The 21,937-nt window shown below is 33.5% G+C and overlaps 1 protein-coding gene across 1 annotated transcript in view; it reads right to left on the reverse strand.

Moving 5' to 3' along the window:
• col11a1a (collagen, type XI, alpha 1a) overlaps positions 1–21,937 on the reverse strand; it is a 281,120-nt gene that overhangs the window by 75,539 nt on the left and 183,644 nt on the right. The window contains 6 exon segments of the mRNA XM_030123523.1: positions 11,198–11,305; positions 11,604–11,657; positions 11,775–11,828; positions 12,252–12,359; positions 12,466–12,573; positions 19,623–19,676. Coding sequence (XP_029979383.1) covers positions 11,198–11,305; positions 11,604–11,657; positions 11,775–11,828; positions 12,252–12,359; positions 12,466–12,573; positions 19,623–19,676 — 486 coding nt within the window.

Below are 21,937 nucleotides of genomic sequence, written 5' to 3' on the forward strand. Positions count from 1 at the left end.
TTACCATATATCTATATCTATACCTATCTATCTATCTATCTATCTATCTATCTATCTATATATATATACATATATATATATATATATATGGAGAGAGAGAGATTATTTTTTCATGTGTATTTTAGCATTTTTAGGTTTATTTTATCATATTTTTATGTGTACTTCAGCACCTTTTTATATTTGAGTGCATTTTTATGTTTTTGAGTGTACTTTAGTCTAGAAAAATGTTTTGAAAAATAACTTAAAAAGTTAATCCAACCTGCAGATACCCTGTGTATTTAATGAATTTTAGTGTGTTTATGTAGTGTATTTAAGCATTGTACATGTATTTTTAGAGTATTTCAGCATATTTTTTTGGGTTTTATCTTTTTGTGTGTATTTTAGCATATTTTTAGGTGTACTTAAGCACATATTTATATACTTGAGTGCTATTTCTGAGTTTTTGAGGGTATTTCAGAAAAATGTTTTGAAAAATATCTGAAAAAGCTACTCAAACCTGCAGATAACCTTGTGTATTTAGTGAATTTTAGTGTATTTTAGCATATTTATATAGTGTATTTAAGCAATTTGTTGTATATTTTAGCATATTTTTGGGTATTTTAGCATTGTTTTGTGTATTTTAGCTTTTTTTGTGTATTTTATCATATTTTAGTGTATTTTACCATATTTTTAGGTGTATTTTAGCATATTTTTATACATTTTACAGATTTTCTTCTTTTCAACTGTGTTTTAGTCTTGAAAAAACCACCCCTGGTCCACACCAGATGTGTTTTTTTATTCTCCGTTTCCGTCCTGGGCTCCACAAACATGTGGGAGGGGCCTCCGTTGTGTTTCCTCTTAGCAGTCGACAGTTTTGCTCATCTCCGCTCCGAGGTGCCAACGTAGCGTGGATCTGAGTCGCTCATGCATGTTAAATAAGCACAAAATGTTTTGAAAAATATCTTAAAAAGTCATAAATTTGGCTTAATCAAACTTGTTTGTGTATTAAGTGAATTTTAGTGTATTTAGCATATTTATGTCGTGTATTTTAGCATATTCTTGTGTATTTTAGCACATTTTTTTTGTGTATTTTTGTGTATTTTAGCATTATTTTTGTGTATTTTAGCATATTTTTGGTGTTTTTTAGCATATTTTTAGGTGCATTTTAGCATACTTTTATACAGATTTTTTTCTTTTTGAGAGTATTTTAGTCTTGAAAAAACCCCCCCTGGTCCACACCAGATACGTTTTTTATTCTACGTTTCCGTCCTGGGCTCCACAAACATGTGGGAGGGGCCTCCGTTGTGTTTACTTTTTTCTTACCAGTCAACAGTTTTGCTCATCTTCGCTTCGAGGTGCCGTCGTAGCGTAGATCCGAGTCGCTCACGTATGTTATATAGGCACAATATGTTTTGAAAAATATCTTAAAAAGTCAAAAATTTGGCTTAATCAAACTTGTTTGTGTATTAAGTGAATTTTAGTGTATTTAGCATATTTATGTCGTGTATTTCAGCATATTCTTGTGTATTTTAGCATATTTTTTAGTGTATTTTAGTGTATTTTAGCATTATTTAGTGTATTTCAGCGTATTTTTTGTGTATTTAGCATATTTTTTTGTGTATTTTAGCATATTTTTAGGTGTATTTTAGCATATTTTTTATATATTTTACAGATTTTTTTTCTTTTTGATTGTGTTTTAGTCTTGAAAAAACCACTCCTGGTCCACAGCAGATGTGTTTTTTATTCTCCGTTTCCGTCCTGGGCTCCACAAACATGTGGGAGGGGCCTCCGTTGTGTTTACGTTCCTCTTAGCAGTCGACAGTTTTGCTCATCTCCGCTCCGAGGTGCCGTCGTAGCGTGGATCCGAGTCGCTCATGCATGTTAAATGAGCGCGGCGGTCAGGACCTGGTGTGTGCGTCTGAACCCTGACATTTCTACCCGTTACTGTCATGATTAAATTGCCGGCGCTGGGTTGTTCCTTCCGTGGGTGTGCGTCTGTTCGTGATCCAGCGGCAGTTTGTCATCAGTGTGAGGTGGAAGGTCGCAAAGGGAGAGATCAAAGAATTAATTCATCTACATGTGCTTACACCAACCTGAAACACTCCCACAGACGAGGAAAAGAAAACACACACAAAAACACACACACACACTGACTGTTGTGCGTGCACGCTGTTGCCCTACGTCTACAGTTTGTGCTTTCGTGCCCTTGTTTGCATGTGTTTTCCTGCTGATTCCTTTCTGAAAATACCATAAATTTTGTTTAATCCAACCTGCATTTAGGACATTTTTGTGTATTTTAGTGCATTTTAGTGTATTTTACCATATATATATATATATATATATATATATATATATAAATATATATATATATATATATATATTTATATATATATATATATATATATATATATAAATATATATATATAAATATATATATATATATATATATATATATATATATATATATATGTATATATACACAGGGTGGGCAAGCAAAATTTACAATATTTTGAGGCAGGGATTGAAAGACAGTGTATGACCAATTAGTTTATTGAAAGTCATTAGAATTTATTCGCCACAAGAAAATGTACATAATAGAAAATGTTTTTATTCTATGTGTCCTCCTTCTTTCTCAATAACTGCCTTCACACACTTCCTGAAACTTGCGCAAGTGTTCCTCAAATATTCGGGTGACAACTCCTCCCATTCTTCGTTAATAGTATCTTTAAGAAAGTCCACATTGCTGTGTGATGTTCTATTGGTAGCATGTTCTAAAACGCCCCAAACAGCAGAATCCAGAGGGTTTAGATCTGGGCTAGAAGGCGGACATAAACATGATTACCGAACAATTTCGCACAGCCATCAATGGTTACTAAAATGGGGGGGTGTTTACTTGCTCAAGGTCACTGTCTCGCAGTGCCGCCACTTGCTCATGTCTGCCAATTCGCATTTCAAAAATTCCCGTTTTTTTTTTTACCATAATAGTATCTTTAAGTCCACATTGCTGTGTGATGTTCTATTGGTAGCATGTTCTAAAACGCCCCAAACAGCAGAATCCAGAGGGTTTAGATCTGGGCTAGAAGGCGGACATAAACATGATTCCCAAAAATTGCTAAAGTTGGATTTGTTGCTGTTGTCAACAAGTGTTTTGGTGTTCTTGTGTAAGATTTTAACTTCAAATCATATTTTACTGCATTTCTAACGGTCTTGTTGTCTACCTCAAGTTCAATTGCCATTTTTCTCATGGATTTGGTTGGATCCTTTAGGATTTTGGATTTGAGAGCTTTAATAAAAGCTTCGGTACGTTTTTTTGTTGCTTCCTCCACTTCCAGACTTTCTCGTAATAGTTTTGCTCATAGTCATTCTCTTCTTTCCATTATAAACAGTCTTTATGGACACTCCAACTGTTTTTGAAATCTCCTTTGGTGTGACGAGTGCATTCAGCAAATCACACACTCTTTGACGTTTGCTTTCCTGATTACTCATATGGGCAAAAGTTTCTGAAAAGGTATGGATAATAGTGTTAGGTATGATTATGACATCAATATATGTTTGGTTTCAAAACAATTGACGTAGTGCCTGCTGAGAAAAAACAACTAAATGTTTATTGTAAATTTTGCTTCCCCACCCTGTGTGTATATATGTACAGGCTGTACCATAAGTCTCCATACATAGGAGACATAATACATTCCATACATATATGGTTCTAACATGTATTTCTTCATATTTCTTCTTTATAGTTCTTCAGCAGTGGAGGACACAAATTGAAATGTGTTCCCGACAAAATGGCTGTCATATAGAACAGATTCAAAAAATAAAAATGGTTTATGTCAAGAAACATTTATTTTTCCTATGTATGGAGACTTATGGGACACCCTGTATATATATGTATAGTGTATTTTAGCATTTTTAGGTGTATTTTATCATATTTTTATGTGTACTTCAGCGCCTTTTTATATTTGAGTGCATTTCTATGTTTTTCAGTGTAGTTTAGTCTAGAAAAATGTTTTGAAAAATAACTTAAAAAGTTCATCCAACCTGCAGATACCCTGTGTATTTAATGAATTTTTAGAGTATTTATCTAGTGTGTTTAAGCATTGTACATGTATTTTTTTAGAGTATTTCAGTATATTTTTTGTGTTTTATCTTTTTTGTGTGTATTTTAGCATATTTTAGGTGTACTTAAGCACATATTTATATACTTGAGTGCATTTCTGAGTTTTTGAGGGTATTTCAGAAAAATGTTTTGAAAAATAACTTAAAAAGTTCATCCAACCTGCAGATACCCTGTGTATTTAATGAATTTTTAGAGTATTTATCTAGTGTATTTAAGCATTGTACATGTATTTTTTTAGAGTATTTCAGTATATTTTTTGTGTTTTATCTTTTTTGTGTGTATTTTAGCATATTTTAGGTGTACTTAAGCACATATTTATATACTTGAGTGCATTTCTGAGTTTTTGAGGGTATTTCAGAAAAATGTTTTGAAAAATAACTTAAAAAGTTCATCCAACCTGCAGATACCCTGTGTATTTAATGAATTTTTAGAGTATTTATCTAGTGTATTTAAGCATTGTACATGTATTTTTTAGAGTATTTCAGCATATTTTTTGTGTTTTATCTTTTTTGTGTGTATTTTAGCATATTTTAGGTGTACTTAAGCACATATTTATATACTTGAGTGCTATTTCTGAGTTTTTGAGGGTATTTCAGAAAAATGTTTTGAAAAATAACTTAAAAAGTTCATCCAACCTGCAGATACCCTGTGTATTTAATGAATTTTTTGAGTATTTATCTAGTATATTTAAGCATTGTACATGTATTTTTTTTAGAGTATTTCAGTATATTTTTTGTGTTTTATCTTTTTTGTGTGTATTTTAGCATATTTTAGGTGTACTTAAGCACATATTTATATACTTGAGTGCTATTTCTGAGTTTTTGAGGGTATTTCAGAAAAATGTTTTGAAAAATAACTTAAAAAGTTCATCCAACCTGCAGATACCCTGTGTATTTAATGAATTTTTAGAGTATTTATCTAGCGTATTTAAGCATTGTACATGTATTTTTTTAGAGTATTTCAGCATATTTTTTGTGTTTTATCTTTTTTGTGTGTATTTTAGCATATTTTAGGTGTACTTAAGCACATATTTATATACTTGAGTGCTATTTCTGAGTTTTTGAGGGTATTTCAGAAAAATGTTTTGAAAAATAACTTAAAAAGTTCATCCAACCTGCAGATACCCTGTGTATTTAATGAATTTTTAGAGTATTTATCTAGTGTATTTAAGCATTGTACATGTATTTTTTAGAGTATTTCAGCATATTTTTTGTGTTTTATCTTTTTTGTGTGTATTTTAGCATATTTTAGGTGTACTTAAGCACATATTTATATACTTGAGTGCTATTTCTGAGTTTTTGAGGGTATTTCAGAAAAATGTTTTGAAAAATAACTTAAAAAGTTCATCCAACCTGCAGATACCCTGTGTATTTAATGAATTTTTAGAGTATTTATCTAGCGTATTTAAGCATTGTACATGTATTTTTTAGAGTATTTCAGCATATTTTTTGTGTTTTATCTTTTTTGTGTGTATTTTAGCATATTTTAGGTGTACTTAAGCACATATTTATATACTTGAGTGCATTTCTGAGTTTTTGAGGGTATTTCAGAAAAATGTTTTGAAAAATAACTTAAAAAGTTCATCCAACCTGCAGATACCCTGTGTATTTAATGAATTTTTAGTGTATTTATCTAGTGTATTTAAGCATTGTACACGTATTTTTTAGAGTATTTCAGTATATTTTTTGTGTTTTGTCTTTTTTGTGTGTATTTTAGCATATTTTAGGTGTACTTAAGCACATATTTATATACTTGAGTGCTATTTCTGAGTTTTTGAGGGTATTTCAGAAAAATGTTTTGAAAAATAACTTAAAAAGTTCATCCAACCTGCAGATACCCTGTGTATTTAATGAATTTTTAGTGTATTTATCTAGTGTATTTAAACATTGTACATGTATTTTTTAGAGTATTTCAGTATATTTTTTGTGTTTTATCTTTTTTGTGTGTATTTTAGCATATTTTAGGTGTACTTAAGCACATATTTATATACTTGAGTGCTATTTCCGAGTTTTTGAGGGTATTTCAGAAAAATGTTTTGAAAAATAACTTAAAAAGTTCATCCAACCTGCAGATACCCTGTGTATTTAATGAATTTTTAGAGTATTTATCTAGTGTATTTAAGCATTGTACATGTATTTTTTAGAGTATTTCAGCATATTTTTTGTGTTTTATCTTTTTTGTGTGTATTTTAGCATATTTTAGGTGTACTTAAGCACATATTTATATACTTGAGTGCTATTTCTGAGTTTTTGAGGGTATTTCAGAAAAATGTTTTGAAAAATATCTTAAAAAGTTAATCAAACCAGCACATGCCCTGTGTATTTAGTGAATTTTACTGTATTTTAGGATATTTATGTAGTGTATTTAAACATTTTTTTTGTGTGTGTATTTTAGCATTTGTTTAGTGTATTTCAGTATATTTTTGGTATATTTTTGTACATTTTTTTGTGTATTTTAGCCCATAAAAATGTTCAGAAAAATAACTTAAAATGCCATACATCTGGCTTAATCAAACCTGTTTTGGGGGTATTTTGGTATTTTGCTTACACCAACCTGAAACACTCCCACAGACGAGGAAAAAAAACCACACACAAAAACACACACAAACACACACCCACGCTGACTGTTGTGCGTGCGCGGCGTTGCCCTACGTCTACGGTTTGTGTTTCCGTGCCCTTGTTTGCATGCGTTTTCCTGCTGACTCCTCCCGTGCTGAGAAATCTCGTCTGCGTAAAGGTCTCCTCTAGTCTGAGATCGTTAGCGCCGCCGCTAATTACGCGGTGCGGTAAATGCGCCGGATGACGAACGGAGCGCCGGAGCAGGTCAGTCCGTGCAATTAATGGAATCACAATGGGAAGTGAATTAGTGCCAATTAAAAGTCTGTGGAAGGCGCTCCTGCAGAGATGGGGTAGCACCTGGGGAAGACGAGCGGAGCCGAGCGGAGCGGCGCTCAGTGTAATTTCATCAACACAATGACCCACGTCTCAGCGCTAAACTATTAACGTGTTGAACTTCGGAGGCTGATGAGTAATGAAAACTGATAATTACCAACAAATGGGCTTCCACTGAGCACAGGCTCCTGGCACGTTAGCTAATGACCGCAACGCAACCAAACACCAGTATGCCCCGTTGTCATGGTGACTGGTTTATGTGGACGGTGTTGGGATGTGAAAGTGGCATCCAGCCAGCCATCCATACGTCCGTCCGTCCATCCATCCATCCATCCATCCATCATTCATCCATCATTTGTTTCTTCCATTCATCTTTTCTTTCTTTCTTTCTTTCTTTCTTTCTTTCTTTCTTTCTTTCTTTCTTTCTTTCATCCATCCATGCATTGTTTGTTTCATCCATCCATCTTTCATCCATCTTTCATCCATCCATCCATCATCCTTTCTTTCTTCCATCCATCCATCCACTGTTTCTTTCATTCATTCATTCACCCATCCATCTTTCTTTCTTTCTTTCTTTCATCCTTTCTTTCTTTCATCCATCCATCAATCATCCACCTATCCATCCATTGTTTCATTCATTCATTCATTCACCCAACTTTCTTTTTCATCCATCCTTCCTTTCTTTCATCCATCCATCCATTGTTTGTTTCATTCACTCATTCATCCATCCATCATCCATCCATCTTTCTTTCAACCTTTCTTTCTTCCTTCCATCCATCCATCCTTTCTTTCATCCATCCATCCATCCATCCATCCACCCTTCTTTCTTTCTTTCTTTCTTTTTTTCTTTCATCCATCCATTGTTTGTTTAATTCATTCATTCATTCATTCATTCATCCATCCATCATCCATCCATCCATCCATCCATCTTTCTTTCAACCTTTCTTTCTTCCATCCATCCATCCTTTCTTTCATCCATCCATCCATCCATCCACCCTTCTTTCTTTCTTTCTTTCTTTCTTTCTTTCTTTCTTTCTTTCTTTCTTTCTTTCTTTCTTTCTTTCTTTCTACCATCCATCCATCCATTTTTTCCCCTTCTCATGTTGTTGGATTGATCACTTCTCTCCTGCTCCACATAATAATAATAATAATAATAATAATAATAATAATAATAATAATAATAATAATAATAATAATAATAATAATTTCCCCTGGGATTAATAAAGCGTTGTGATTCTGATATATTACAGATTTTGGTTCTTTCCATCACTTTTTTGTGTTTTCATGTCCTTCATTCATTCTCTTCACTGGTTCAGTAAACTTCTAATGTTCACACATATGCATTTCTCAGTCTCTGCATTTACATCCAATTTGTAAATATATGAAGAATGAACAGCAGAAAAACTAAAGTCTGGGGCAGAAACAGCTTCTACAAACCAAAGTGGTCGTCTTTAGTGTGACCTTCTTTTGCACTTACCATATCTTTAACGACTTTGTTCCGATAATATGACATTTATGACATTAATTTTCTGATGTTTTATACCAGGTTTCATTCAGATGTTTCTAATTTTTTTTTTTTTTTTTGGTGTTTCTTGTCATGGGGTCAAAGGTCATATTAAATAGTGACTTTAACCTTTACAACCCATTTAGTCCAGTTTTTTTTGTGTGTGTGTGTTTCAAGGCTGTGCACATATTTATTGTATTCTTTTTTTTTTTTTAATTTTATTACATCCTTTTCTTGTATCTGAATAAAAGAGAATGAGAAATGAATGTGGATGATCATTTCAAAAGAGAACAAAGATGAAGGCGGTTTATAAATGCACTATAGGCCAAGTCCATGCAGATTCTAAATATCATATATATTCTCTTTATTTTTTATTTTATTTATTTATTTTATTGGTTTATTTAATAGGGAGCATGTTAACATTTGTAGATCTGACCTCATTCTAACTTTCTTGACTTCAATTTTTCCTCTTCTTTTACTATTTTCTTTTTAGATTTTATCATTTTGACTAAGACTCCTTGGAAGAAGAGGCAAAAATAAAGAATAAAAATAACACGAAGAGCAATATGAGGTCAATTAAATGAATCCGAAACGACATTATTTTACCAGACGTTATTTTTTCTCACAAGAAGAGCCCTACGTCCGGAAAGATTTTTTTTTTTTTCTTAATATTGTCTTTATAATTCCAAGACTGTCTGGATATTTTTATACCTCATAAATGACTTTCTCCCATCTGAAGTGACAGCTACAAGATTACGATGGAAGAAATGCTATCACCTGAGAAGGTAAAACAATCAAGGTTCAGTGGATTCTGGGGCATCAATCCTCCCAAACAGCAGCACAGAAATGTGACAGCGGCGGATACGGTAACGCGTTCGCTCGGCCGGCGCGCCATCAAAAGTGTGACTTTTCGTAAAACGTCGGAACCCTTCCTGTCATGTATTGGTTTGAAATATTTCCACCATTCTCACAAGAGCTCCGAGTGCTCTGTCCCACAAATGACACCCTGCCATTTGGTTTGATGTATCGGTGTTTCTATGTATCTCCGTCTGATCATGTGGACGTATTATGCACGGCAATGTGCCCTCAATTCATTTTACTTCACGGGTGTATCTCCTGAATTTCTCTCGCTTGTAGAATATTCGAATTTCAATGTGTATGTTTGTTTGTTTTGTGTGTATATTTGATTTCTTGAAATTTGTATAAACATGGGTGCTTCTACGAAACAGGGCACAGGGGCTTAAAAATTCCATCCAGATTTGTATTTTCATTTTTATGTTTTTGCGGGTATTTTAGACTACAAAAATGTTATGAAAAATATCTTAAAAAGTGAATCAAACCTGCACATACCCTGTGTATTTAGTGAATTTTAACGGATTTTAGCATATTTATGTGTATTTCATCATATTTTCTGTGTGTTTTAGCATACTTTTGTGTATTTTAGCGTATTTTTAGTGTATTTTAGCAATTTTTGGTGTGTATTTTAGCAATTTTTGGTGTGTATTTTAGCATATTTTTTGTGTATTTTAGCATACTTTTGTGTATTTTAGCATATTTTTAGTGTATTTTAGCAATTTTTGTGTGTATTTTAGCATTATTTTGTGTATTTCAGCATATTTTTTGTGATTTCTAACATTTTTGGTGTGTATTTTAGCACAGTTTTGTGTATTTTAGCAGTTTTTTGTGTATTTTAGCATATTTTTTGTGATTTTTAGCCTTTTTGGTGTGTATTTTACCATATTTTTTGTGTGTTTTAGCGTACTTTTGTGTATTTTAGCATATTTTTAGTGTATTTTAGCAATTGTTGTGTGTATTTTAGCATTATTTTGTGTAGTTCAGCTTTTTTTTTATTAATAGCATTTTTGGTGTGTATTTTAGCTTTTTTTTGTGTATTTTAGCATTTTTTTGTGATTTTTAGCATTTTTGGTGTGTATTTTAGCATACTTTTGTGTATTTTAACATATTTTTAGTGTATTTTAGCATTATTTTGTGTATTTCAGCATATTTTTTGAGATTTTTAGCATTTTTGGTATGTCTTTTAGCATATTTTTTATACAGCGATGCAGCTTGAGTATAGATTTATATGGGCTAACGTCCACCAGGGGGCGCTCTAGCAGGAAGTGCAAAAGTGAGACAGACGGGTGGAAGAGGTGATGAAGAGGAGAAGTTTTAATCTTAACTTTTTAACAATCATTTTGCGTGTCATGCACAGACCCTCATCATGGAAAACACACGAAGAAATGTATATTTTGCAGCTTTTAAGTTAAAACCAATCGATGTGTCTGTAAAGAAGGAAATAGAGCTGCAGTACGGAAGTGCCATTGAGCAACAACGGAGGAGAGACTGAGAAGGTGTGTGACGGAGCCTTTCTGAGGATGTTCAACTCCGACACTGAAAAAGACGACTGCAGTGGTTTCAATGACAAAAGGAAGATGAAGATACAGATCAATGACTTTTCTGGGTTTTTGAACCAGCCGTGTTCCTGCCGTTTTACTGCCGTGTTCCAGGCACTGTTTGGAAAAAAGCAGTTAAGGTATGGAAATAGATATTTAAATAATCTGTCTGTTTACCGTCTTTCTGTGTAAATATCTCATGTCACAACGTAGACACTTGCGGCATATAGTCAGATGTGACTTATATTCTGGTGCGCCTTATAGCCCGGAAAGTATGGTAACTGTATGCGTTTGTTTTCATAGGGGTACTAACCTGCAGACCGATGGGACCAGGGGGTCCAGGGAAACCTCTGGAACCTTCATCTCCCTTCTGTCCGAACATACCCTGTTGACCCCTGGGACCAGGCTCTCCATCAGCTCCCTGAGAACCAGACGCACACATCAGATCGGTCATTTACACTCATATTCAACATCTTAACTCAAAAAGTGCAAGTCATGATTTTTGCAACTTCAATTTAAATAAGTCTGATAAAACTAAAAGAAATAGTGATAACTGCTTCTGTTCTACTGCAAAAATCCTCAGGCAAATGAAAAAATTAGGTTACAGGATAATTTGTAGGTTATAACGTTGCGTCATCTGCAGAAGAAACGCTTTTTCTTGCTGGGTTCGAGATCGTATTAATGTAAAAAAAAAAAAGAAAAATACTGCAGACACTTACAGCAGGACCAGGAGCACCAATAGGGCCTTGGAGACCAGCTGGGCCAGGAGGACCCTGAACACACACATAAGGAAAAATTTACAGCCAAAACACCCCAAAAACGGTCACGTACTGTCAATGTAAAAATGTGAATTAATGTGAACACGGGCTGTAAATGTTTGATGTGTGCACCTGCTCTCCTTTGTCAGCTTTGCTTCCTTTCTGACCGGGCTCTCCAACTTCTCCCTGAGATCCAGACACACAGAACAGACCACAGTTAAGAGAAAAACTGGCTCAAATCCACCCCGAAATCCTCAGTACTGGCAGACGGTACATTTAGCAGTTCATTAAGATGCATAATAGTAACATTAATGGGTTTAATAACGACAACTGGAGTCAAAACAAGCAACGATATTTAACTTTCAGATCTGCTCTAATTGTGATTATTGGTGCAGTTGGTTATGAAGATGGATCGGCACCAGTGAAGACAAAAAAAAAGGAGACATATTTTCGATGCAGATGGTGTGAGTATAAGCGTTGGGATGAAGATTGATTGGCAAACTCGTTCGGTCCCAAATGTCTCCCAGTTTAGGAAAGAAGATGGAGTTGAAAATGGGCCAATCTAATGAGCTGAGCGCCGCTGTGTGTGTGTGTGTGTGTTTAACCTACCTTATCACCATCTTCTCCAGGTGGACCCTGGGGTCCGGCCGGCCCGGGAAGACCTACGGGACCCTGGACACCATCACGACCGGCTGGACCTTGAGGCCCTTTCTCACCCTGAAGAAACAGGTCCATTTGTTTTCGTTATATACCAACGGCAGAACACAAAGACGGATAGAGGAAGCATGTGAAATTGTAGTAAAAGGAGAAGAAAAACACTCACAGGTGCTCCTTTCTCTCCGGCAGGACCTGGAGGACCTTGAGGACCGGGTCTGCCAGAAAGGCCAATTGGACCAGCTGGACCGGCAGCACCTCTTTCACCTGGAGAACCCTGTCAGTGTGGAAGTAGGTAGAAAAAAAGCAAAGAAATAATGGATACGGGACAAAAAAATCAGATGGTAGATTAACCCTTTCATGCATGAATTATGAGAATCTTAGTCAAGATTTATTTTTTTTGTATTTTTATTCTTCCTTAGCCATGAAAAAAAACAACAATCGATCTTTTTTTTTTTTTTTCTATGGAGTTACAAAAATGTCCATGCATTTAATTTTTGAAGTAAATAAAAATTTGTTTAAAACCCAATATCAGAAAGTGATATGAAAGCAATGGAATAAAAACGTTTTTAACCAGGGTTCCTACAGGTTTCTACAAGTTAAATTTAAGACTTGTTAAGACCTTTTTTAAGACTACTTCGAACAGAATTTAATGCCCATTGTGTTTTCATTCCTCTTTAGGCATGAAAAAAAAACCAATGCATTTGAAAATATTCTTATGAAAACTAAATAAATAAATAAACAAAATATATATAAAAAATAAAAAATAAAGTTAAAAAAAAGACATACCACTACTATTACTAATAATAATAAAAATGATCTTATGAACCTATTTTACATGAAGTTGCAAAAATGTCCACTCAGCGGGACACATTGCATTTAATTACCTCCGCCAAGGAGGTTATGTTTTTGCCAGGGTTTGTTTGTTTGTTTGTTTGTCTGTCTGTCTGTTTGTTTGTTTGTCTGTCCGTTAGTGTGCAACATAACTCAAAAACTTATGGACAGATTTGGATGACATTTTCAGGGTTTGTTGGAAATGGGATAAGGAAGAAATGATTACATTTTGGTGGTGATCGGGGGTGGGGGGGCCCACGGGGGGGGGCACTGATCAGCCTTGGCGGAAGTCTGCGCTCTCCGAGTGCTTCTAGTTAATTAATTAATTAATTAATTAATTTAATAAAGCTCTAAATGGAACCGGACCAAGTTACATTGCAAACTCACTGATCAATTATGTACAAACTAGAACACTGAGGTCATCAAACGCAGGGTTACTAGTGACTCCCAGAAATATTACAAAGAAAATGGGGGACGCAGCCTTTACTAACTATGCACCAAAGTTATGGAATACAATTCCAAAAGACATTAGAGAAGCCAGTTCACTGAATATATTCAAAACCAAATTAAAAACATTTTTATTCTCATTAGCCTTTGAAAGGAGATAAAAATGGGGTAATGTGCGGTTTTTATTTTTATTTTATTTTATTGTATTTCTGTTTTTATTTTTTATTTTATTGTATTTCAAATTTCATCTTATTTCTTGCACTTCAAAAATTCTATGCATAATCAAACATTTTAATGTGCGCTGCTTTTATTTTTATTTTATTGTATCTCTCAAATTTCATCTTATTTCTTGCACTTCAAAAATTCTATGCATAATCAAATATTTTAATGTGCGATGTTTTTATATTTATTTTTATTTTATTGTATCTCTAATCAAATCTTAATGTATTTTAATATTCTATTTTTTCAATCAATGTGAAGCACTTTGGGCTACAATTTCTGTATGAAAGGTGCTATACAAATAAAGTTTATTATTATTATTATTATTATTATTATTATTATTATTATTATTATTATTAATTTTTGAAATGAAGAAATACACATTTACAGATAAATTGTGTGAAAACTATGGGGGGGGGGGGGGGGGTGCGTTGTAGTTCTGGGGGTGAGAGTATGCTCAGGGGAGATGTACACAATGTTCCCAATTCATGTCAGAAAAGATATGTAGTGTCTTAAAACTTTAATAAAGATATGTGCAAAAATAAACAAACAAACAAACAAAAAAATCCATGAATGTATAAGAGAACAGCTGTAGAATAGCTGTCCACTGTAGTGACCTATGCATGAAAGGGTTAAAAAGACACACACACAAACACACATATACAGAGTGCTTGTTCGTCTGCCCACATGACCTTGTGTATTATCGTACGCCCAACAGCGGCCACTGCCATTGCTTTGTAGACGTCATTAAGAGATCTACAAAGCAAGACCAAAACTCAGTTGTACCGCTAATGGATCGACACACGTACACACACTAAGTCTTTTTTTGAAAGGAAGAAAGAGAAAACAGCAAGGGCAACACAGTAACAGGTGGCTTTTAAGTTCCCATAAAGCCGCGCCGCTACTTGAAAGCAGCCGGTATTATCTGCTTTTGGGGGGGTGGGGGGGGGTGACGTCTTGGCGGTTCTCTACTCTAAGCTACTCTAACTCAGTCCGTCTGCTGGAAATGCTCTACTTTTATGGACACTCAAACACAGGAACTACAGCTAAACCCTTTAACTGTCCGGTATCCTGTCCAGCAAGGCCCATACTAGGGATGTAACGATAGGAAAATTTCATATCACGGTTATTACCTCCGCCAAGGAGGTTATGTTTTTGCCAGGGTTTGTTTGTTTGTCTGTCTGTCTGTTTATTTGTCTGTCCGTTAGTGTGCAACATAACTCAAAAAGTTATGGACAGATTTGAAATTTTCAGGGTTTGTTGGAAATGGGATAAGGAAGAAATGATTACATTTTGGTGGTGATCGGGGGTGGGGGGGCCCACGGGGGGGGCCACTGATCAGCCTTGGCGGAGGTCTGCGCTCTCCGAGTGCTTCTAGTTGTGACTAAAATTATCCCGGTTATGATTATTATCGTGGTATTGTTGAAATGCGCTCGAAATGTTCAAAAAGTACTTATACATACTGAAATAATTGAACCTTAGTTTAACATTAGTGTGTTTTTAGTGTATTTGTGTGATTTTGTATTTTGAAAAAAAACAAAAAACAAAAAACAAATAAAATACTTGGTACAATGTGCTTGATTTGATTTGATTTGATTTATTTATTTATTTCGAACATACAAAAAACAAGAAAAACAAAACAAAAGAAAACATTCAAATGGACAGAATCTATCTCCAAGCACATACAAGTCTGAATTTTGCATGGTCGAAAAGGAGTAGGAAGAAGTATGAACTGAACTGCTTTCTCTTAGAAGAAACATTCAAATATTAACCCTTAGTGGTCTGAGCTTATTTTGTCCGTTTTTGAGCACTTTTGATTTTGCCTTATATACTGTATAAACAAATGTTTACTATAGCCATGTTTGGTATCTGTTTTTTCAGCACAACTTCATCTATCTCATCTGTCTATTATTTTTTTTACTCTAACTTACTGTATCAACATAAAAATACATAAAATCTGATTTGAAAAATGTATATAATTTATTGCATGAATAACACAGATGTTTAACAAACCTTTTCAAAGACTTTAAAAGTGAATATTGGTTCCAAATATTAGGTATAGAAAATTAAATTTGTAATAAATTAAAACTATACTCAAATATTTGACATAAAAGCAGATCTTTACGTAGGCGCTTTCTCCAGAAAAGTGCGGTAATCAAACACGGTTATCATGATAATTAGAATTTAAACGGTAATACTAACCGTTGGCAATTTTACCATGGCTTATCACTATACCGGTAATCGTTACATCCCCAGCCCATACTAAGCACCTCGTGTGCCATTTTGGCACACTTGTTGAATAATATCTAGTTTTAATTCTTTTACACTTTTTTCTATTTCATCAACTTGAGCCATAAATAAAAATCAATGTTCAAACAGAGAATACTTGGGAGTTGACGTTATTTATAAGTTTTTATCCTGTTATTTATATTATTTCACTGGTTAAATCATATTAGGCTGAATGTGGCCCCTGAACTAAAATGAGTTTGACACCCCTGCTTTAAAACATTGTGAATAACATGAACAAATGAAAATTTCTTACGAAAACTAAGTGCAATTTTAACAATATTATGTCTCAGTTTATCATTTACACATGTAAAATACAACTTACAGATCACAGTGGATCTACAAATACACAAAACATTTAATAACAGGCAGAATACTGTTAAAATTACACTTCAGACTTTTCAGAATGTTCATATTTGTTGAGTAATAACTGGATTAGAATATGTTAAAATGTGAGAAAACATCAGATTTGCAGTGTTAAAAATGTTTCTATTTCATTGTTTTCATATTATTTTCTTATAGAACAGGATTAGGGCCACTGGACTTTAAACTCAGAATTCTAACTTTAAACTCAGAATTCTGACTAAACTCAGAATCCTGATTTTAATCTCAGAATTCTGCTTTTTTTCCTCCCAATTCTGACTTTTTTTCTCAGAATTCAGACTTTAACTCAGAATTCTGACTTTAAACTCAGAATTCTGACTTTTTTCCTCTGAATTCTGACTTTTTTTCTCAGAATTCTGACTTTAATCTCAGAATTCTGACTTTTTTTTTCATAATAATAATAATAATAATAAATACATATTGGACTTTAGTTTATTGTATTTTTTTCCAGTGGCCCAAATCCTCTTCTGTACTTTCTGATATTGGGTTTTAAACACACGTTTCTTTACTTCAAAAATTAAATGCATGGACATTTTTGTTACTCCATGAAAACAAAATTGATTGCATTGTTTTTTTGTTTTTTTTCAAGTGTAAGGAGGAATAAAAACACTCAAGAAAAAAATCGTTACTAAGGTTCTTGTAATTCATGCATGAAAGGGCTAAACTAAAATGATTCATATCTTCAGTGTAATTTTTGCATTTCACAAATTCATCCTAGGGGCCAGACTGGACCTTTTGGCGGGCCGGATTTGGCCCCCGGGCCTCATGTTTGACACCTGTGATTTACAGTGTCAAATGCAAAATACAGAACAATATATATATATATGTATAAATGTAGAGGAAAATCCACTTGGGAACTGACACAAAAGTAGCGCTGGGTCTTTATGGGTTAATACGGTGTGCACGAAACAAACAAATAGCATGGTGTGGTTTTATTTGTTGGCTAAAAACACACAGGTGCTCAGTTTTAGAAAAAATGCATCTGACATATGTTAAACCTCTAACGAAGGCCCCCCGTTGTCTGCAAAAACATCAGAGGGTATTAATGCTGCAGCTGCAATATGTGGCTGGATGGGTAGACGCAGTGAGGCGCCATATGGATGTTTCCTCTTGGCAGTGTTGTTTTGTCGTTTATGTGCGATGAAGCAAACCGCTGTGATACCCAGGCATCCCTGCGCTTGATTGCTTCGATGAAAAATGCGCAGTGGGGTAAGATCGACCGGGTGGCGCCATCGTCGCAAAGTGTATAAATAACCCAATGACGGTCTAATTATTCTTTACTTATTACATGTTTGCAGAGTTGACTGGTCGTAATGTGACTTCAGTTCGACTGTTCAAAGTCAGCTTGTAATTCCCACTGCGTCTTCAGAGAAATTATGCTCTCTTTTTTTTTTCTTGCTTTGTAACTAGACTTCATGTGTCCTTGAGCACGGTACCGCTGAATAACGAACAAGAACGTAGTGTAGGAGTGTGTATAAAGCCATGAATGTGCGACTAGAAATCTATAACTAAAAATAACCACGTGGAACTGCTGAGAGTACAATGCAGTTAACCCTTTAAGACCCAAACATCCACCGTCTACCGAAAGCATCGACTGAAACTGTTCAGTCCCTGTTGATCCACGAATACGTGTAAATAACTGGTGTAAAGTGCAGTTTATCGTCTTTTCATGGTCATCAGATATGACGCATTTGGACGTTCAAAAGCTCTGTAGTTACCGTGGAAACGCCGTCATCTTCTGCAACAGTGATTCGCCGGTAAAACCCGCGGAGTTTGAACGCTAGTGGCTTTTCCATCGGACGTCTGCGCAAAACTTTACCGATATGTACTAAACGTCGAAAAAACAGAAATGTGTTATGTCAGTTTTCCAATTAAATCACAAACGTGACGATTTTTTCTTTCGGTTAAATACACCACAGGTGTCAAACATGCGGCCCGGGGGCCAAATCTGGCTCGCCAAAAGGGTCCAGTCCGGCCCTTGGGATGAATTTGTGAAATGCAAAAATTACACTAAGATGTTAACAGTCGTTTTTGGTCAGGTTCCACATTCAGACCAATTCAATCTCAAGTGGGTCATAATAACCTGTAAATACTCACAACTCCAATTTTTTTCTCTTTGTAAATGTAAATGTTTTCATGTATTTACACTAAAATAAAGTATAATATTGCAAAAAATATCTGAATATCCTGAAATAATATGAACAATCTGAAATGTCTTAAGAGAAGTAAGTGCAATTTTAATAATATTCCACCTGTTAGTAAATGTTTTGTGTATTTGTAGATCCACTGTGATCTGTAAGTTATAATGTGCATGTGTAAATGATAAACTGAAGCATAATATTTTTAAAATTACACTTTTTTTTTTCAGTGTGTTCATATTATTCACATTGTTTGAAAGGATAGTTTGTAGATGCAAACATTTTCCTAATATAATTTTACTTTTTTCACTCTAAAACATAGAGAAAAGTTTGGAGTTGACATTATTTATATATTATTATACTATAATTTTACTGGTTCGGCCCACTTCAGAACAAATTTAGCTGAATGTGGCCCCTGAACTAAAATGAGTTTGACACCTTTGAAATACACCATTAACTAAACATAAACCCAGCGTGTCCATTTACTATCATTAGTCGCTTTTCCTTTAGACATACAGCCACGGAAAAGATTATTAGACCATCAAAAGTCATCATAAACAATGGTTATGCAATTAAGTCCTAACTCCTGTGTGTATCATGTGACTAAAACAGACATAAAAGAAAACATGGAATGCCTAAAAGCACTGTTTTTGTCAGTACAATGCCATAGTTATTGATGTAAGAACTGAAGTGATTTTGGTTATTATCAAGAAAACACGGAAAACGGATATATATCAGCTCTGAAATTAAACTACTATGAGTTATTTTTGTTGTTATCATTATATTTGTCCAAACAAATGTACCTTACACTGGAAAAAACTCAAAATGAACAAGATAATATTACAATAAATGGTGATAAATCATTTAAGAAAGGTTAAATATAGAGAAAAAAAATAATCATTTGGCAACTGACACAAATGTCACAGTGTGTCCTTATGGGTTAAAGTGGACAATAGCTTCTATAGATATAAAGGGCAGAGTGAAAAGACAGCATGAGTCATCCAAACATGGTACTTACGACAGGGCCAGGTGGACCTTGGGGCCCCTCTCCTCCTTTAAGACCAGCTGGGCCCTGAAGAAAAGATCGAAAATAGGCGTTAGAACTTCCCTCACATAACCGATAACCTTGTACAACTACCTTTTGTACTTGTTCGTCATGTCAGCTACTTGAAATATACTGCAGTGACTTCCAACTGAGAGTTGTGTATTGAAAAAGATCATTGTTCGTCAAAGAATATTACGGTTTTCTTCCAGTTAAAACTTCAGCGTGACCTAGAGAACGGTAAGAAAAAGTCTGCGATCGATAAAAGACGACTTACGAACATTCACGTAACTGCCGGAGTTTCATACAAGTGGATAGTATGTGGAGCGCATGTGTTTTTTTGTGTGTTTTTCAATGCCTAAAATGTGTCTGCGAGAAGCTTCGTACACTGTAAAAAATGACTGTCCAATTAACACCAAAGAGTTGTAAAATTGCGACAGAAAAAACTTTAAGTGACAATACAAAGCAAAGTTGTTGATCTGAAAAGATTTTTGTGTCAATGATTGAATCAAATATAGCTGTAGTTTTTACAGGAAGAGTATGTGAACAAAACCAGATTTGTACGAAGAAAATATGCATTTCTATTGTTTTTAGAAAATAAAACAGTACATTGAAAAACATTGTGGTGCCGTTTAAATTGTAAAACCATAATATCGAAATAACGGCCTATTTGCTTTTTTTTTCTCTCTCTCTCTCTCTCTCTCTCTCTCTCTCTTTTTTAAATAAAAAACTTATATAAAAAAGTAAACATTTAACAATGTAACATTTTAAATTTGTAAATGAATGGGTTGGTAGAGTTGGTAGAGCAGCTCGTCCAATAACCAAATGGTTGGTGGTTCGAATCCTGGCTCCGTCTGTCCATATGTCAAAGTCTACATGGAAGACACTGAACCCTAAACTGGTCCCAGTTGGACCTGGTGGCTTTGGAAAGAGCTTTGGACACCATTAGGTGTAAGAAATGTGCTAAATAAGTGCAGTCCATTTACCATTTAAATCCAGTGTGAAATCTACATGTTTAAAATGATACATTTACATGTTTAAAATGTTAAATCTACAGGTTTAAAATGTTAAATCTACATGTTTAAAATGTTAAATCTTCGTGTTTAAAATGTTAAATCTACATGTTTAAAATGTTAAATCTACAGGTTTAAAATGTTAAATCTACATGTTTAAAATGTTAAATCTTCGTGTTTAAAATGTTAAATCTACATGTTTAAAATGTTAAATCTACACGTTTAAAATGATACATTTACATATTTAAAATGTTAAATATACAGGTTTAAAATGTTAAATCGACATGTTTAAAATGTTAAATCTACATGTTTAAAATGTTAAATCTACATGTTTAAAATGATACATTTACATATTTAAAATGTTAAATATACAGGTTTAAAATGTTAAATCTACATGTTTAAAATGTTAAATCTACATGTTTAAAATGATACATTTACATATTTAAAATGTTAAATATACAGGTTTAAAATGTTAAATCTACATGTTTAAAATGTTAAATCTACAGGTTTAAAATGTCAAATCTACATGTTTAAAATGTTAAATCTTCGTGTTTAAAATGTTAAATCTACATGTTTAAAATGATAAATCTACATGTTTAAAATGATAAATCTACATGTTTAAAATGTTAAATCTACATGTTTAAAATGATGTTTAAAATGTTAAATCTACATGTTTAAAATGTTAAATCTACATGTTTAAAATGATAAATCTACATGTTTAAAATGTTAAATCTACATGTTTAAAATGATAAATCTACATGTTTAAAATGATAAATCTACATGTTTAAAATGTTAAATCTTCGTGTTTAAAATGTTAAATCTACATGTTTAAAATGTTAAATCTACATGTTTAAAATGATAAATCTACATGTTTAAAATGTTAAATCTACATGTTTAAAATGTTAAATCTACATGTTTAAAATGATAATGTTTAAAATGATAAATCTACATGTTTAAAATGATGTTTAAAATGTTAAATCTACATGTTTAAAATGTTAAATTCACGTTTAAAATGTTCAATCTACATGTTTAAAATGTTAAATCTACAGGTTTAAAATGTTAAATCTACATGTTTAAAATGTTAAATCTTCGTGTTTAAAATGTTAAATCTACATGTTTAAAATGATAAATCTACATGTTTAAAATGATAAATCTACATGTTTAAAATGTTAAATCTACATGTTTAAAATGATGTTTAAAATGTTAAATCTACATGTTTAAAATGTTAAATCTACATGTTTAAAATGATAAATCTACATGTTTAAAATGTTAAATCTA

The sequence above is a fragment of the Sphaeramia orbicularis genome, chromosome 20 (genome assembly GCF_902148855.1).
Source record: "Sphaeramia orbicularis chromosome 20, fSphaOr1.1, whole genome shotgun sequence".
Taxonomy (NCBI): domain Eukaryota; kingdom Metazoa; phylum Chordata; class Actinopteri; order Kurtiformes; family Apogonidae; genus Sphaeramia; species Sphaeramia orbicularis.